Here is a 14,676-nt window from a genome sequence, read left to right as displayed (position 1 = left end):
TCTCCATTCTTTTTGTTCCTTGAGATTTGGGGCTAACTTATTTATTCTAAGCTTAATGAACAGATTTATAATGCATATAAAGTGTTCTCATAGAGAATACAGACACTGATATCAATACTTTGTGTCTTTATACATTTGTTTAAATATGATTATCACTTTCAGACATATAAAAATGCTGTTGCCAGACAGACTGCCCATCTAAAAATGACTGTTAATGTGTGACTGCATTTAAAAAGTGTCCCATGGGGCGCCTGGGTGGCTCAGTCGTTAAGCATCTGTCTTCAGCTCAGATCATGATCCCAGGGTCCTGGGACCGCATCCAGCTCTCTGCTCAGCGGGAAGCCTGCTTCTCCCTCTCCCAGTCCCCCTGCTTGTGTTCCCTCTCTTGCTGTGTCTCTCTCAAATAAATAAAATCTTTAAAAAAATAAATAAAAATAAAAAGTGTCCCATAGCTAATGAATAAGCCCAATTGGAATTACTCTTCTGATGTCCTGTTGACATCTGTATTCTCTCTCTGCTTTCAAATGCTCTCTTAAATTTTTTTTAATTTTATTTTTCAGGCAAAATAAGGTAACTTTGAATTAATAAGTTCTGGGTCCGTATTAGCCATTTTTTTTTAACTTTTTTTTTTTTTTTAAAGTAGGCTCCACACCCAGCATTGAACCCAGCACAGGGCTTGAACTCACAACCTTGAGATCAAGACCTGAGCTGACATCAAGAGCCAGATGCTTAACCGACTGGCACCCCAGCCAATATTTTTATTAAACTTCTTAAATAGGTTCACATTTTAAGCAATTTAAAAGTACAGTGGTAGGGGCGCCTGGGTGGCTCAGTCGTTAAGCCTCTGCCTTCGGCTCAGGTCATGATCCCAGGGTCCTGGAATCGAGCCCCATCTCTGCTCTGCGGGAAGCCTGCTTCTCCCCATCTCCCACTCCCCCTGCTTGTGTTCCCTCTCTCGCTGTGTCTCTCTCTTTCTGTCAAATAAATAAATAAAATCTTTAAAGAAAATAAATAAAAATACAGTTGTAGCTGTTGAGAGTAGTTGCCATAGAGAGAGGCCCTGGAGTAGAGAAAGGAAGGCTCACTTTCTGTACTGTTTTAATATCCTAACATGCATATTATTTTCTATATTGTATTTTTTAAATGCCTACCACCTATCTAGGCACTGGAATTACTCATTTTGTTTTCTTATTTAAATAAAATAAAAATGATGAAATAAAGGTCTATTCTGAGATTGCTACATTTGGGCATCTTTGCCTCTGGTGCACTGCACTGCAATGCCTCCTCTAAGGGTGGAACGTTGGCACAGGACAAATCACATTAACCAGGCAGTTCTATTGCATTTCAACACAATATAGGTAAATCTATGCATTGGTAGACATCAACCTAAACATATCAAGTGAGGGAAGAAAACACTTTTAAAGCAGCAAAAATAAAAATAGTTATACATATTTGCAGACAGAACAGCTTCATCTATAATGAATGTCTTTGAAAGGGTATCTGTCTAGAATTGGTTTTCTATGTTAAAGACTTATCCTGTGTAATTGGAACATCAACAGCAGCTGCTTCTCTGACCAAAACCAACTTTGGGGTAGCAGAGGCATCAAAGAGAGCGTTCCAACCGGAGCCTCTCTTTGGAGTAATTTCATTAGGTTTTGTTTTTGAAAATAGGAATAATTATCAGTTTACTGTTTATTGCATTAAATTAAGAATCTCTTAAAGTTTTGTGCTTCTCCTTCCATTTTCCAAATTATTATATGCTATCATTTTCTTTTTATAGTCTTGGTTTTTACAAATGAGTTCACGGTGCTGATCATGGAGTTCTAAGGTGTACAATTCCACTCTGTGTGATGATTTACTTTCATTTCATAAAAGAGCTTTTAGTTTTCAAAAGTAATAAGATTTACATAATGACATCCCAGAACTGTTATGAGCAGAAGGGTGGTATTGGGTTTTATAGTTTCATGGCCTTGCCCCATATTCTCTTGGTATATTATAAAGTAGCTTCATGGCCATTTCATTTGCTTTCAACTCCTTTGTGAAGGTGCAGAAAAAATTTAAAATATAACCAATCTACATAGAAATCATTAAGGTCTATGAATTTTCTTTCATACTCATCTTAAATTCTCCCAGAGTTATCCTTGGATTCCTTGAACATTTGCAGGTGATACCTGTCACCTGCCTGCATAGAAATCCCCCATCTCCACCTGTAACTCTTCAAAATACACCTGCAAAGTAGATTGCATCATTTATTGAGAGTCATGTAGTCAGGACGCAATGGGGGAAGAATGCTGTAGTGGTTTGCAACTTGCCATTGAGATGAGAAACAAGTAGGTAAAGATGTTGGCCGTTCTGATGTAGCCAAGCATTCATTTATTTAAGAAACACTATTGGGCGCCTGGGTGGCTCAGTCGGTTAATCGTCTGCCTTCGGCTCGGGCCATGATCTCAGGGTCCTGGGATTGAGCCCCGCATCAGGCTCCCTGCTCAGCAGGAAGCCTGCTTCTTCCTCTCCCTCTGCCCCTCCCCCTGCTTGTGCTCTCTTTCTGTCAAATAAATAAATAAAATCTTTAAAAAAGAAAAAGAAACACTATTGAGCATTTATGTGATAAATGATGCGGTTTAAAGTGGTGGGGTTCAGAGCCCATGACCAGGAAAGAATTCTTCAGATGTCTTTGGTGCAAAAGGTGGTTTTATTAAAGCACAGAGACAGGACCCGTGGGCAGGAAGAGCTGCACTGGGGTCATGAGGAGTGGCCCGTTATATACTTTCAAGTTGGGAGGGGCTTAGGGACAGCACAAGCCTCCAGCCTGTTTTAGAAACAATGTTTCCAGGATCCTGAGGGGGCTAGCTGCTGTTAGGAAAAGGTCATTGATTACTGTTTAGTAAACTCTCAGTCAGGAGACCCTTCAGATGTCTATCAGTGGGCCATATGTTTAGAGGATGATTGCTAACATGTATCTTGGGGGATAGAGATAAAGGACGTTTCCAAAGGAATTTTTATATGTTCAAGAAGACCTAGAGGATCTTGGGGGGGTCGGGCTAAGATTGCCTTTTGCCCTTAGCAAAGTGTCAACATCCAGTAAGTTGAGCTCCCAGAGGAAGGTCACTCTACCAAGACTTGTCAATGGGCTGTAGGCAGTAAGGAAATTTAATTTTTTCTTTTGCCTTTGATTCTCATATCAGTACACACTAGGTAGGGAGTCAGAAATACAAAGGTGATGAAGGCTTCATATCTGCCTTCAAGGAGGTCACAGTTAATTGGGGAAGCACTCAAGTAAAGAGTGACTTGTGGTCTGTTAGAGTCACGCTAGAGAGAATCAGAGAGGTAGGATTGCTGCCTTCTGCCCTGGGGGAGAGGGAGGATTAACCAGGCTGAATGCTTAAGGGATTACTAGGCCTTCTCCAGGCAAATAAAGAAGAAAACACTTAAAGCAGAGACAGTTTTAAGAGGCCACGGTGCATTTTGGAAACTGCAAGTAGTTTGGTGACTCAAAGGGTGGAGTGAGGGCATGCCTTGTGATGGGGCTAAAAGGGAGAGAAGGGTCAGAGGGAATCCCGGAGGAATTTGACACCAAAAAGTAGCATGGTCAAATGCGTAATTTAGAAAGATTCCTTTGGGTTTTTTTCTTTAAAAAAAAAAAAAAAACCAAGAGGCAGTGAAGCTGACAGCCAGAAGACCTGTCTGGAAGCAGTCCATGCCGTTATCCGGGTCATGATCAGTGGGGGCCGGCCTGTGGCAGTGGAGAGGAAAGGAGGCTCAAGAGCAAGAGAGATTTCAGTGGCAGAATGGATGGATTCTGAGTACCAGAGAGTCAAGAATTCAAGTAAGATGTAAGCCTTACCCTTGATGAATTCATCTTATTGGGAAAATATGTAAACGACCAACCTTGCTATGCAATGTTATATTCAAAGTGCTATATTCACAACAGGGTTATCTCATCCTATGAGTACTTCTTGTGGGAAATAACAGAGGTTTTCTGTGGGGGGTTGGAAGTGTGGGGAATTTCCAACTGGGAAAGATCCAATCCCTGTCATTCTTGATGTGGATAATTAGAAAATGGAAGAACTTAAGATTAGAAAATACTAAGATGTGGATGGTAAAGCAGATGGCAGAAAAAGAGAAGTTTTTGCAGTAAAACTTGAAGAAAGAGGAGAGAAAGGAATCCCAGGCCCCAGAACCGTACTTCGGCACCTTCTTCGAGGAGGAAGAAAGCCAGAGATGTGCGGAGCAAGCTGACGATGTCTGCTGGCACAGAGTGACGCGAGGCACCAGCACTAAGACCACACAGAGTCATTCTGGATGTTGGGGCGCATGTTTGAGAACGGTCAGCCAAGAATAGCAGGTTTCCCCAAATCTTTTTCCATCTCATGCATCCAAATTACTCTTCATTTCTGTGACATCAGCAGGACCTAAGTGGCAGAGGAACACAAGTCTAAGTTAGAAAGCGAAAGCCATCATGTCTAATGCAGAGCCAGGCAAAGACAGGAAACACACCTACCTATACTCGTGTGCACATCATTTGCAGCAAAACAAAATTAACTTGCCAGCAACATATGAGATTATAGGGCAAGGAGACTCAGAAGTTTCTAGCAAATGAGGGTAACTGGGAAATAGTAATATCCATTATTACTTATTTAAAGTGTTTTAAGGGGCTTTTCTATTTTCTCTTTTTAAGTATGCTGACTTTTTATTTTAAGAAATATAAATATTTGCAAGGGATTCACTTCTGACCTTGATCTCAAAAATTTTATTCTCTCAGGCCTTAAATTTGAAAATTACAAATTCTACAGAACTGTATCCTAAGAGTTTCTAAGAGTTCCAAATGTGCAAATTTCCATGGAAACCCAGAAGAGCAAGAGATTCATTCTGCTCAGAAAGAAATAAGGGCAAGAGATGCAAGGGGACGTGACATTTGAATTGGGCCTTAAGACTGAGAAGGATTTCACCGAAGAAGCAATAGCAGAGAGGAATTCTGGGAAGAGGTAATAGCCTCATGGAAGCATGAAAATGCATAGCTTGTTCAGGAAGAGCAAGTAGCAGTTCAAGGTGGCTAAGACCTAAATTGGCTGGAGAGTAAGAGGAAGTCATAAGAGCCAAAAGTGAACATATTTGTCAGGGTTTTTCTATGAAAGGTTCTAGTAAACTCAGTTGGACAGTCCAACCTAATTTTTACGAGAGGTTAGATCCAAAACATTAGGAGTGAGTGAGGACTGCTAAAATCAAAGTTGTTCTTTTTTTTCTCCAAGATGGTAGTAATTGATGAAGTTTTGAGAGTTGGTGGAACTACCCTGAGGGGTTCCACTGTTCCCGTGAAAATTAGTAGTTCTTGTGGTAAGGAGATGTTTTAGGAATTGTTGCTAATAAGAACGTCAACAACTTCCAATTGCATAATGCCCCTAGAAAGATCCAAATCTTTTTCATGTGTTTCTTTCAGACTCCAGAAATAGTATTGGCAAATGTTCAGAGAAGGCAGAAATTTGCCAGAACATACTCTTTAAAACCGCAGATCACCTCTTTATGGAAACAATCTTAGACAAATCTCTTGCATGTAATTCAGACTGTATTAGGAGTCCATATGCATCATGTTATGAATTGTGGGCATGCTTAGGAAAACACTCTTTTTTTGCTTTCTATATAATTTGATCTCAGTTATAATTTTGGTATTTACCTTTTAGTTAAAACTTTTTTTTAAGATTTTATTTATTTATTTGACAGAGAGAGACACAGCGAGAGAGGGAACACAAGCCGGGGGAGTGGGAGAGGGAGAAGCAGGCTTCCCGCTGAGCAGGGAGCCTGATGTGGAGCTCGATCCTAGGACCCTGGAATCATGACCTGAGCCGAAGGCAGACACTTAACAACTGAGCCACCCAGGCGCCCCACTTTTAGTGAAAACTTTTACTTCCAGGGGCACCTGGGTGGCTCAGTCGTTAGGCGTCTGGCTTAGGCTCAGGTCATGATCCCAGGGTCCTGGGATCGAGCCCCGCATCGGGCTCCCTGCTCTGCGGAAGCCTGCTTCTCCCTCTCCCGCTCCCTTGCTTGTGTTTCTGCTCTCGCTATCTCTCTGTCTGTCAAATAAATAAAGTCTTTAAAAAAAAAAAACAAAAAACTTCTAGATCTTTATTAATACTTCCACCAGGGATTAAGAAACATCACAACATATGAATTGAAACATTGTTTTAAAAAACATAAATTCATGAAAGACATTGAAGATAAAAAGTAGTGCTATTTATAGGCCTTAAGTTCATCTTCCTCCCCCTTAAAATCAAATCCAGACATTATTCCAGCTAAGACTTTAATAGAGTTAAACAATACAAGTGTCAAGATCTAAAAATCATGGAAAATACCATTGTCATTTCCATGAAATTAGGTGTAACAATTTAAGTGTGGTTAAAGTTGGATGACAGATTTTAGTAACGGAATATAGGGTCTTTTGCTAACTGGTTATTCGTTTAGAGTTAGCCCCAAATTAGTGTTGATTATGTTTCCAATTCCAAAGCTTCCTCATGCACCCAAATACAATGCTTCCCCTTTCCCCTGACTACTGACTTATTGAAGGGGAAAGAGTTAGTAATACATTTTTCCACAGCTTATGGGGAGGACTTAGTAGTGAAAAATGAATGAGGGGCTTTGGTTTACCTCAGTCTGGAGCCCACAGGAAAAGTCTTAGGACAACACTTCGTGTTACCAAGAAGCAAGGTGGAGTCAGTTTGTTGTATGACTCCAGAATACCCACTGTGTGTCTTTTGGTTTGAGCCGTTATTGCCAATAGCAATCTTGTTATGTGGTTCCAGATAGTTTCTATATGGGTACCTTAGGGTTCTTCCCACATGCTGCCAATCAAACAGCTAGTGCTATTTTTAGATGGAACCAGGCAGCCTAATTTTCTATGAGTGTTATTTAGAATGAGTTTGCAAGTTCAAACCAGATTTCATGAGCATCCCAGAAATTGTCCATAAAAACTGGAAGTTGAATAAAGTTACTTTTTCTCAAGAGGTGAATTTTTTTTAAGCATCTGTATATTTTTGTGAGATTATTAAAGGCTATTTTAGATCCATTTTTTAGGGTAGATAACCTGTCAACCCAGGATCATTTTTTAAAGCAATTGTCTACTTCTAATTAGATTTCAAGATATGTAACTGTTTCTCTTGTCTTCAAAGAGCTAATTTGGGATGTATTTAGAGCCTGTTTTATAAGCTTTAATAAAGCATACTTATCTATCAAGAGCACTGATCCTGTTGGTAGGTATAGGTATTTTCATTCTGAGTCTTTTCACTTCAGAGCACAAAGGTACTGCAAGGCTCTTGAATCTAGCACTGACACTTCCCTCTACTGGCTCCCGTGATAGATCATCAGAGACTCCTCAATCTATAAGGAACCTTGCAGATCATTTCACAAAGGAAGAAATTAACACTCGGAGAAATTAGCTGACTTTTCTCTTCCCACATTTGCAGAGCTAGTTAATAGAAGAACTAGAACACAGGCCTCCTGCATTTTGTTACACTGTCTCCAGTCTAAAGGGAAATTAGGTGTGTCCGTCCTTTGTTTTCTCTTTCTCTATTTGGAGATCTAATTCTCCTTTGGTGAACTGCTGAAAACAAGTGAAGAATGCTGTTCATTCCCTAAACAAGGAGAGAGAGAGTCTAGTCTGCAGCATGTTTTCAAGATCTGCCCTTTTGACACTGAAATGTGTTTTTATTACATTTAAAAGAAAAAACACAATAACCGTAAATCCCCTGATTCAGTGCCCCTCCCACCTCATTTCTAGTAAAAATAGGGAAGTGGCTGACCAATCTGGGTAATTGTCCAGACACTTAAAATGTATTTTAGATGATAGATAAAAAAGCACATACCTCCTTTTGAGAGATTTATGTCATATGAATTAGAAGAATTTTGCTGTAAAATTCTTTTCTGTGTATGTTAAACATTAGCATTTCAAAGGGACAAGAAGCCTATTACCAGAATGCTTGGTTCCATTATTTTATGCAAAAACTATCTGAGCCTTACATGGTCGTATTACGCATAGGGAAATATGTGTACTCCTTTTAGTGAAAATAAAATAATTACTAAATGAAAATATATACTCTTTTTTAATATATACTCTTTTAATAATCATCAAACTCATTCCAAGCACGTATTTCAATTTATAGTTCCACATGCTTTATTTTTAAATGACTTTTTAACTCTGAATCATTTTTTACCTTAACTTACCATAGAATAAGAAATTTATAATAAATGACAAAGTAATGGTTCTCTTTTTAAAGATTCAAAGAAGAGGGCGCCTGGGTGGCTCAGATGGTTAAGCGTCTGCCTTCGGCTCAGGTCATGATCCCAGGGTCCTGGGATCGAGTTCCGCATCAGACTCCCTGCTCCTTGGGAGCCTGCTTCTCCCTCTGCTTCTCTCTCTCTCTCTCTCTCTCTCTGTCATGAATAAATAAATAAAATCTTAAAAAAGAGTTTTAATAAAAAAAAAGATTCGAAGAAGAGATAGTATGATTAAAATGAGAAGGCTTTATTCTCAAAAATTTGTGCTTTTATAGTTTAGCATTGCCGTATTTTGACAAATCACTTTATGTAAAAGTCACTTTAAATAAAAAGGAGTCTAAACACAGAATAATTCCATTCGAAGTCAGGATAGTAGCTCCCTTAGTGGAGATAATGACCTGGATACAGCGGTGCATTCAGGGCTAAGTGATACATTGGTGTGAACATTTCTGTATGTATATTATACTTCAAAGGAAAAGAAGAAGAAGAAGAAGAGGAGGAGGGGGAGGGAAGATGAAAGTACTAAAATACACTCTATGAAACTTGCCCTGTACAACTTAGAAATATGTGACTTGTAGTATTGTGTACTATTTATTATTTGATTCCAAATTTAGAAGAATAGACTAAAACAATAGATGGATTGTTTCATTTTTTTCTCTGAGTCCTTCCTGTACTTCACTAGGAATTGAGGTGTTAAATTACTAAGTATTTTACCAATTCAAGGAGAAAATATGTAAACCTTAATTATATTTGTCATCAAGGTAAAAACAGAATAGGACCTTACCTTCTGAGTTTCAGAAATGTGAAATCTTTTTTTTAAGTTTTTATTTTAATTCCAGTTAGTTAACATACAGTGTGATATTAGTTTCAGGTGCACAATAGAGTGATTCAGCACTTCCACACATCACCGGGTGCTCATCAGAACAAGCGCACTCCTCAGTCCCCATCACCTATTTCCCCACCCCCACCCCCTCCCCTCTGGTAACCATCACTTTGGTTCTCTATAGTTAAGAGTCTGTTTCTTGATTTCTCCCTCTCTCTTTTTTTCCCCTTTCTTGTTTGGTTTCTTAAATTCCACATATGAGTGAAATCATATGGTATTTGTCCTTCTTTGTCTTATTTCAATTGGCATTATACTCTCTAGCTCCATCCATGTCATTGCAAATGGCAGGAGTGTCATCTTCTTCTTAAAGTATATTCTAAATGTCATACCATAGACTATCTTCTAATAAAATAAAACATAACTCACTTCTAAGTGAAGCGTTCTTTAAATTTGTTCGTGTGGTTGATAATAGACGGCTCATTATTTTTTTTTAAATGACTTAGAAACAAGAAGAAATGTTCACTTTTCAAATCATCCTTGCCAGGTTGCCTCTGCCAGAGCAGACGTTCATGGGCTACTGGACAATTGGTCAGTCAAGAAATGGAATACAAAAACTGTTGTGTCCAGCAGAAACTCATCATATAGACATAAAGGTTGATATCATTATTTCCTCGTTAAAATATTGAATGTTACAGATTTTTCTATATCTTCCCTGGGAAAAGCCCATACAGTCTCAGAAATGACTTGTTCTGAGGTTATTTTAGATTTAGCTTCTCCAGCTCTCAAGCCAGTCTGGCCTCTGAGGAACTCACTGTAGATCATTCCTAGTGGCTAATAGAATTCCTAAGAGCTAACCTGAGTTAGAGTCAGGTATGTTGTGTGTTATCCTAGGACACTGACTCCAGGATACTTGTTTCCGTGTAAAAAGGCAAAGGGAAAGAGTATCAATCATTAGTTGCAACAGAAACTCCTTTAGGTATTTCAAGCAGAAAGGGATTTACTGTGGGGAATTGGATGCTTATAAAATCATCAGAAAGGACAGAAGAAACAGAAGTCAACGGGCCACCACTGGATTTTTAGTCTCAAGATCAGTGCTTCTGCTTCTACCACCACCCCTGTTGCTGGCAGCTACATAGCCAAGCAGGATCAGCAAACTTTTTCTGTAAAGGGCCAGATAGTAACTGTTTCCGGCCATGCAGATTCTGCTGCTGCTATTCCATTTGCTGGGGTCGCACAAAAGCAGCCCTGGGTCCTAATACTTGCAGTTCAAACTTGCTCTTGGCTTAGGAAGGAATGAAGTAATGAGAAACCTATGGGATTTTACATCTGGTATATTTTGTGAGTAAACCGAAAAGAAAGTGAGAAATTAAAACAGCACAAATGAAAGCATTTATAAATGCAAGTATGTGGTATTATTGTTATAGGTACCATGTCAGTCAATAAAATTAGATGCGGTAATTCATGATGTTGATTGAGTATTTGAATTTACACTCTATATTTTCGAAGAACTTTAGCCTTTCTACATTTTGGTAACTACCTAAATTCCTTAACCCAGATAACTACTTTATTATAGGGTCCAGCCCTTATAAACATACAGGAGTATCCAATAGAAAGATATGAAGAAAGATCGCAAACCTTTACTGAAGAATGTGCCTCCTGGAAGTTACCATTGGATGAAATTAACTTAATCTGTGACATTGCTACATCACGTGGTATGTCAATTTATTCTTTTGATTTTTCCTTCCTGCACTGATTTTTTTTTTTTAAAAAGAGGGATTAAAAGAACCTCTAAACATCAAGAAGTCCATGATAGACTCAGTAACTGTGTCATTTTTGGATTGGATAGTAATTGTATGTAATTTAGAACTAATTTCCTATAACAACCTAACAAAATACTATTATGGTATCCACATAGGCCCTGCTAAGTTTGTATGCATATGTCTGTTACTCATTACAGTTGTAGCACAAAGTTAAACACACCCAGGCCTGTGCTAAAAATAGAAGGGAAAAAGAAAAAGAGAAACAGTGGATTTGGGGGCTGGGATTCCAGTTTGATGATTACATGAACTACGAAAGCAGGGCTGGAGTAATTTGCAATCATTAAACTTATTGTAAAGAATGGCAAATAAAGGATGTGAATTTTTGGCATCTACATTTCTGGACTATTGCCATTACCTACTGATTCATGCAGTGTGCCCTTGGGTACGTTTTGGCAGAAGTTTCCAATTGATGGCAGTTACTAAGATCCTGTTAAACAGAGGTGATGACAGAGGAAAAGGAGAAAGTCACTTGCCTAAGATGGGGATTGTTGAGGCGAAAAGACAGAGGCAAGTTTTTTGCTCATATAACTTCTATGAATATTGTTTATTCCTAAAATCAGCTTTGTTGAATAAAAATATGTGCTTTAAAAATATACAAAGTTTTTTGGTAACAGACTGGTGCTCTTGTGAAGGTATTTTACATTCACTAGTAGAGAATAAATATGGATTTTGTGGATAAAGTTTGAACTTTGGCCCTTGTTGCATCTTTTGGGATAGGAAGTAAGTATGCCGTGATCCTCGGCCCACGCCTACGAGAGGCTGGGCTAATCAGGACGCTTTTCTGGTGAAACCTTGTCCTGGCCTTTGCCGTTTCAAAACAACCTTCCAGGCAGCTGCTGTTAGTCAGAATTAGCCCTTAAAAACAAAACCCAGATGCTGCCCTTCCTATCATTTAACTCTCTCTTTCAGTATTGTCCGCATATGCAGACTAGAGTTTTTGTTGTTTTTTCTTTGCTTTTTCACCTCTTCTGTATTTGTGAGAGAAAAGCTTAGAATCAGAGTTAATTTCTATATATGTCTATCTCCTAATCAGTCTGTCTACAAGTCATCCTCTGAGTTCCAACTGTGCACTGTCTCATGATTCAGATTTCACCGGACCTCTTGACCAGTCAGAAAATCTCATGCAGACCACAAAATTAACACCTTTTTGTCATTACAGAAAATGAGGAAAATACCCTCTACGTAGTTGCATGCAATCCCATCACCTTATACTTTATGAACATGTCTGGAAAAAGTGGCTACTTGGCAGACTTTTCTGACGTCTTCCCAAGAATGACCAGTAGAGTTTGGCACCCATTTGTGACAGTGGCACCACTGGGAAATCCCCTCAAGAGTCAAGTGATTCTCCATGAGCAGCAGGTAAGGCATCCCAGGCTGCTTACATGGTACAATTATGCCAACAGTGAGCTCTGTGAAGGAAAAGGCAAGAGTGACTTGCAGCCTGTAAGTAAAAATACTGCTTTCGTAAAGATCAAGGAGAGGGATCAGAGTTGTGTTTTGTCAGGACCGCAAAGGTAGGCTAATATCTTCCTCTCTGCAGAGACTTCGACATGACCTGTGATTCTGGAAGCCTGTAAATTAGGATTTCTCAACCTCAGGACTGATGACATTTGAGGCCAGATAATTCTTTGTTGTGAAGCTTACATTCTCTCTGGGGAGATAAATGACAAAGGAAGCCAACAAATAAATGCACCCGTCTCGGGTAGTGATTAAGTGCTGTGTAGAAACAAGGTAATGTCCTAGGGAGTGATAGGGGTGGGGTAGGAGGAGGTGGAAGAGTGAACAGTATTAAAGAGTGCTCCTCTTGGATGATGACATTTTATCTGAAACCTGAATGACCTTCTTCATGTAGAGATAGCCGTATAAATATAGTGAATGGACTTGTCTTGGTCTGTTCGGGCTACTGTCAGACAAAGAGCACAGACTAGCTAGTTTACAAACCACAGAAATGCTTCCTCACCATTCTGGAGGCTGGGAAGAACAAGATCAAGGACCAGCAGATCTGGATCTGGTGTCTGGTGAGAATCCACTTCCTAAACCGCTGTGTCTTCACTGTAACCTCCCTCGGCAGAAAGAGCAGGGGATCTCCTCGGTGCCTCATGGATGAGGGCACTAACCTCATTCATGAAGACTCCACCCTCCTGACCTACTTACCTCCCATAAGCCCCACCTCCTACTACATCAGGGTTTAGGATTTCAACATACGAATTTTGGTAGGACATAAACCTTCAGTTTACTGCAAGACTACACTGAGATCCTTTGGTATGTAATGATGCTCAAGGTCCTACAGATGCTTAGAGTCAAGCTTAAAATAATTCCAAACAGAAGGTAGAGATCAAAAAGCAGACTGTATTGCAATTAGTGAGAATTCTAAAGGTCTAAGTTACTCTGTACTATACCAATAGAAGGAAGTGTAATGTTTTTGCATACCTATTATCCACCTAGTATCCACCATACCGAGCATATTATTCATTCTGCAAATATATATCATGTGCCTATTCCTGGAGATGCTGCAGCAAACAAAACACAAAAAATCTTTGTCCTGAAAAGCTTACATTCTGGTGCAGGGAGATAGACAATAAGCAAAAGAAATCATTAAATTATATTTCAAGTTAGAAGATGAGAAGCAAGGGACAGTAAAAGAGAAGGCTGGAGGAAGATTGCCATTTAAAATAGGGTGGATGGGCAGGGATTGCCTAAATGAAGAGGGGATACTTAAGCAAAGACTTTAGGGGAGTGAGGGGGAGAACAGATATCTAAAATAAGAGAGTTCTAGGCAAAGGGAATTGTAAGTTCAAAGGCCCAGAGGCTGGAGCATACTTTTGTTCCATCTTTAAAGAAGTGTGGTGGGGAAGATTTGAGTGAGGGGGAAAGTATAGGGAGGTGAGGTCACAGAGGTTGCTCAGCTGATTGGGGAAGGGGCATGGTGCAAGGGATGGAGAAGCAGATTGTGCAGAGCCTCATCGACCATTGTAATGTCCTGGGCCCTGCCTATGGGTGGAAGAGGAAGGTGTTAGAGTGTTTTAAGCGTTTTAAGCAGAAGAGTAGCATTTTTTTAAGTAGCATATTTTTAAGAACTTCTCTGGCTCCTCTGCAGTGAATAGTCTGTAGGTGCTGAGGCAGAATGAAGGAGACTAGTTAAGAAATTTTTGCACTGATCCAGCAATAGATCATTGCAGTTTAGAGAATGAAGATTGTCAATAATGATGGATTCTGGATGTATATTGAAGGTAGAACCAACAGGATTTCCTAACAGATCAAATGCATGGGGTGAAAGAGGGTATAGTTAATTAAGGGCAACTTCAAGATTTAGGACCTGAGCAACTGGAGGGACAGAGTCTCCATCAGCTGAGATGAGGAATTGATTTGGGAGGGATTAGACATTTGATTAAATCTGAGATGCCTGTTAGACATCCAAGTAGATGAGCCTAGAGTTCAGTGGAGAGATCAGAACAGGAAATATAAATTTGGGAGTCCTTGGCAGACAAATGTTACTGAAAACCATGAGGCTGAAAGAGGTCACCAAGGGAGTGAGTGTGAGTAGAGAAGTCCAAGCTCTGGGGCAATGAAATATTAAGAAATCAGGGAGATACAGGGAAAATCAGCCAAGGGGACTAAAGATGAGTGGCCAGTGAAGTAAGTGGACAGACTAGGGAATGTGGTATCCCAGAAAGCAAGTGATGAGCCTCTCAAGGAGAAGGATCAATTTTTAAATGCTGGCAATGTGCCAAATAAAAGATGACATACATTATTTCATGTTATTTCAGT

At 39.5% G+C, this 14,676-nt stretch overlaps 1 protein-coding gene across 5 annotated transcripts in view; it reads left to right on the top strand.

The window, feature by feature from the left end:
- The window catches only part of VWA8 (von Willebrand factor A domain containing 8), a 336,853-nt gene that overhangs the window by 209,079 nt on the left and 113,098 nt on the right, over positions 1-14,676 (top strand). For all 5 annotated transcript variants that reach the window (XR_012378777.1, XR_012378779.1, XM_073894490.1 and 2 more), the window contains 3 exons: positions 9,633-9,741; positions 10,662-10,800; positions 12,068-12,267. Coding sequence is in view for 3 of the 5 variants with exons in the window: in XM_073894490.1 (XP_073750591.1) it covers positions 9,633-9,741; positions 10,662-10,800; positions 12,068-12,267 (448 nt within the window). In the remaining 2 variants the exon portion in view is untranslated. The remainder of the gene's footprint in view (positions 1-9,632; positions 9,742-10,661; positions 10,801-12,067; positions 12,268-14,676) is intronic.

The sequence above is a fragment of the Callorhinus ursinus genome, unplaced genomic scaffold (genome assembly GCF_003265705.2).
Source record: "Callorhinus ursinus isolate GAN/ISIS: 27379988/994484 unplaced genomic scaffold, GSC_fseal_2.0 scaffold7, whole genome shotgun sequence".
NCBI classification, from domain to species: domain Eukaryota; kingdom Metazoa; phylum Chordata; class Mammalia; order Carnivora; family Otariidae; genus Callorhinus; species Callorhinus ursinus.
The sequence above is the reverse complement of the archived record's forward strand: the minus strand, read 5'-3'. Positions and strand labels throughout refer to the sequence as shown.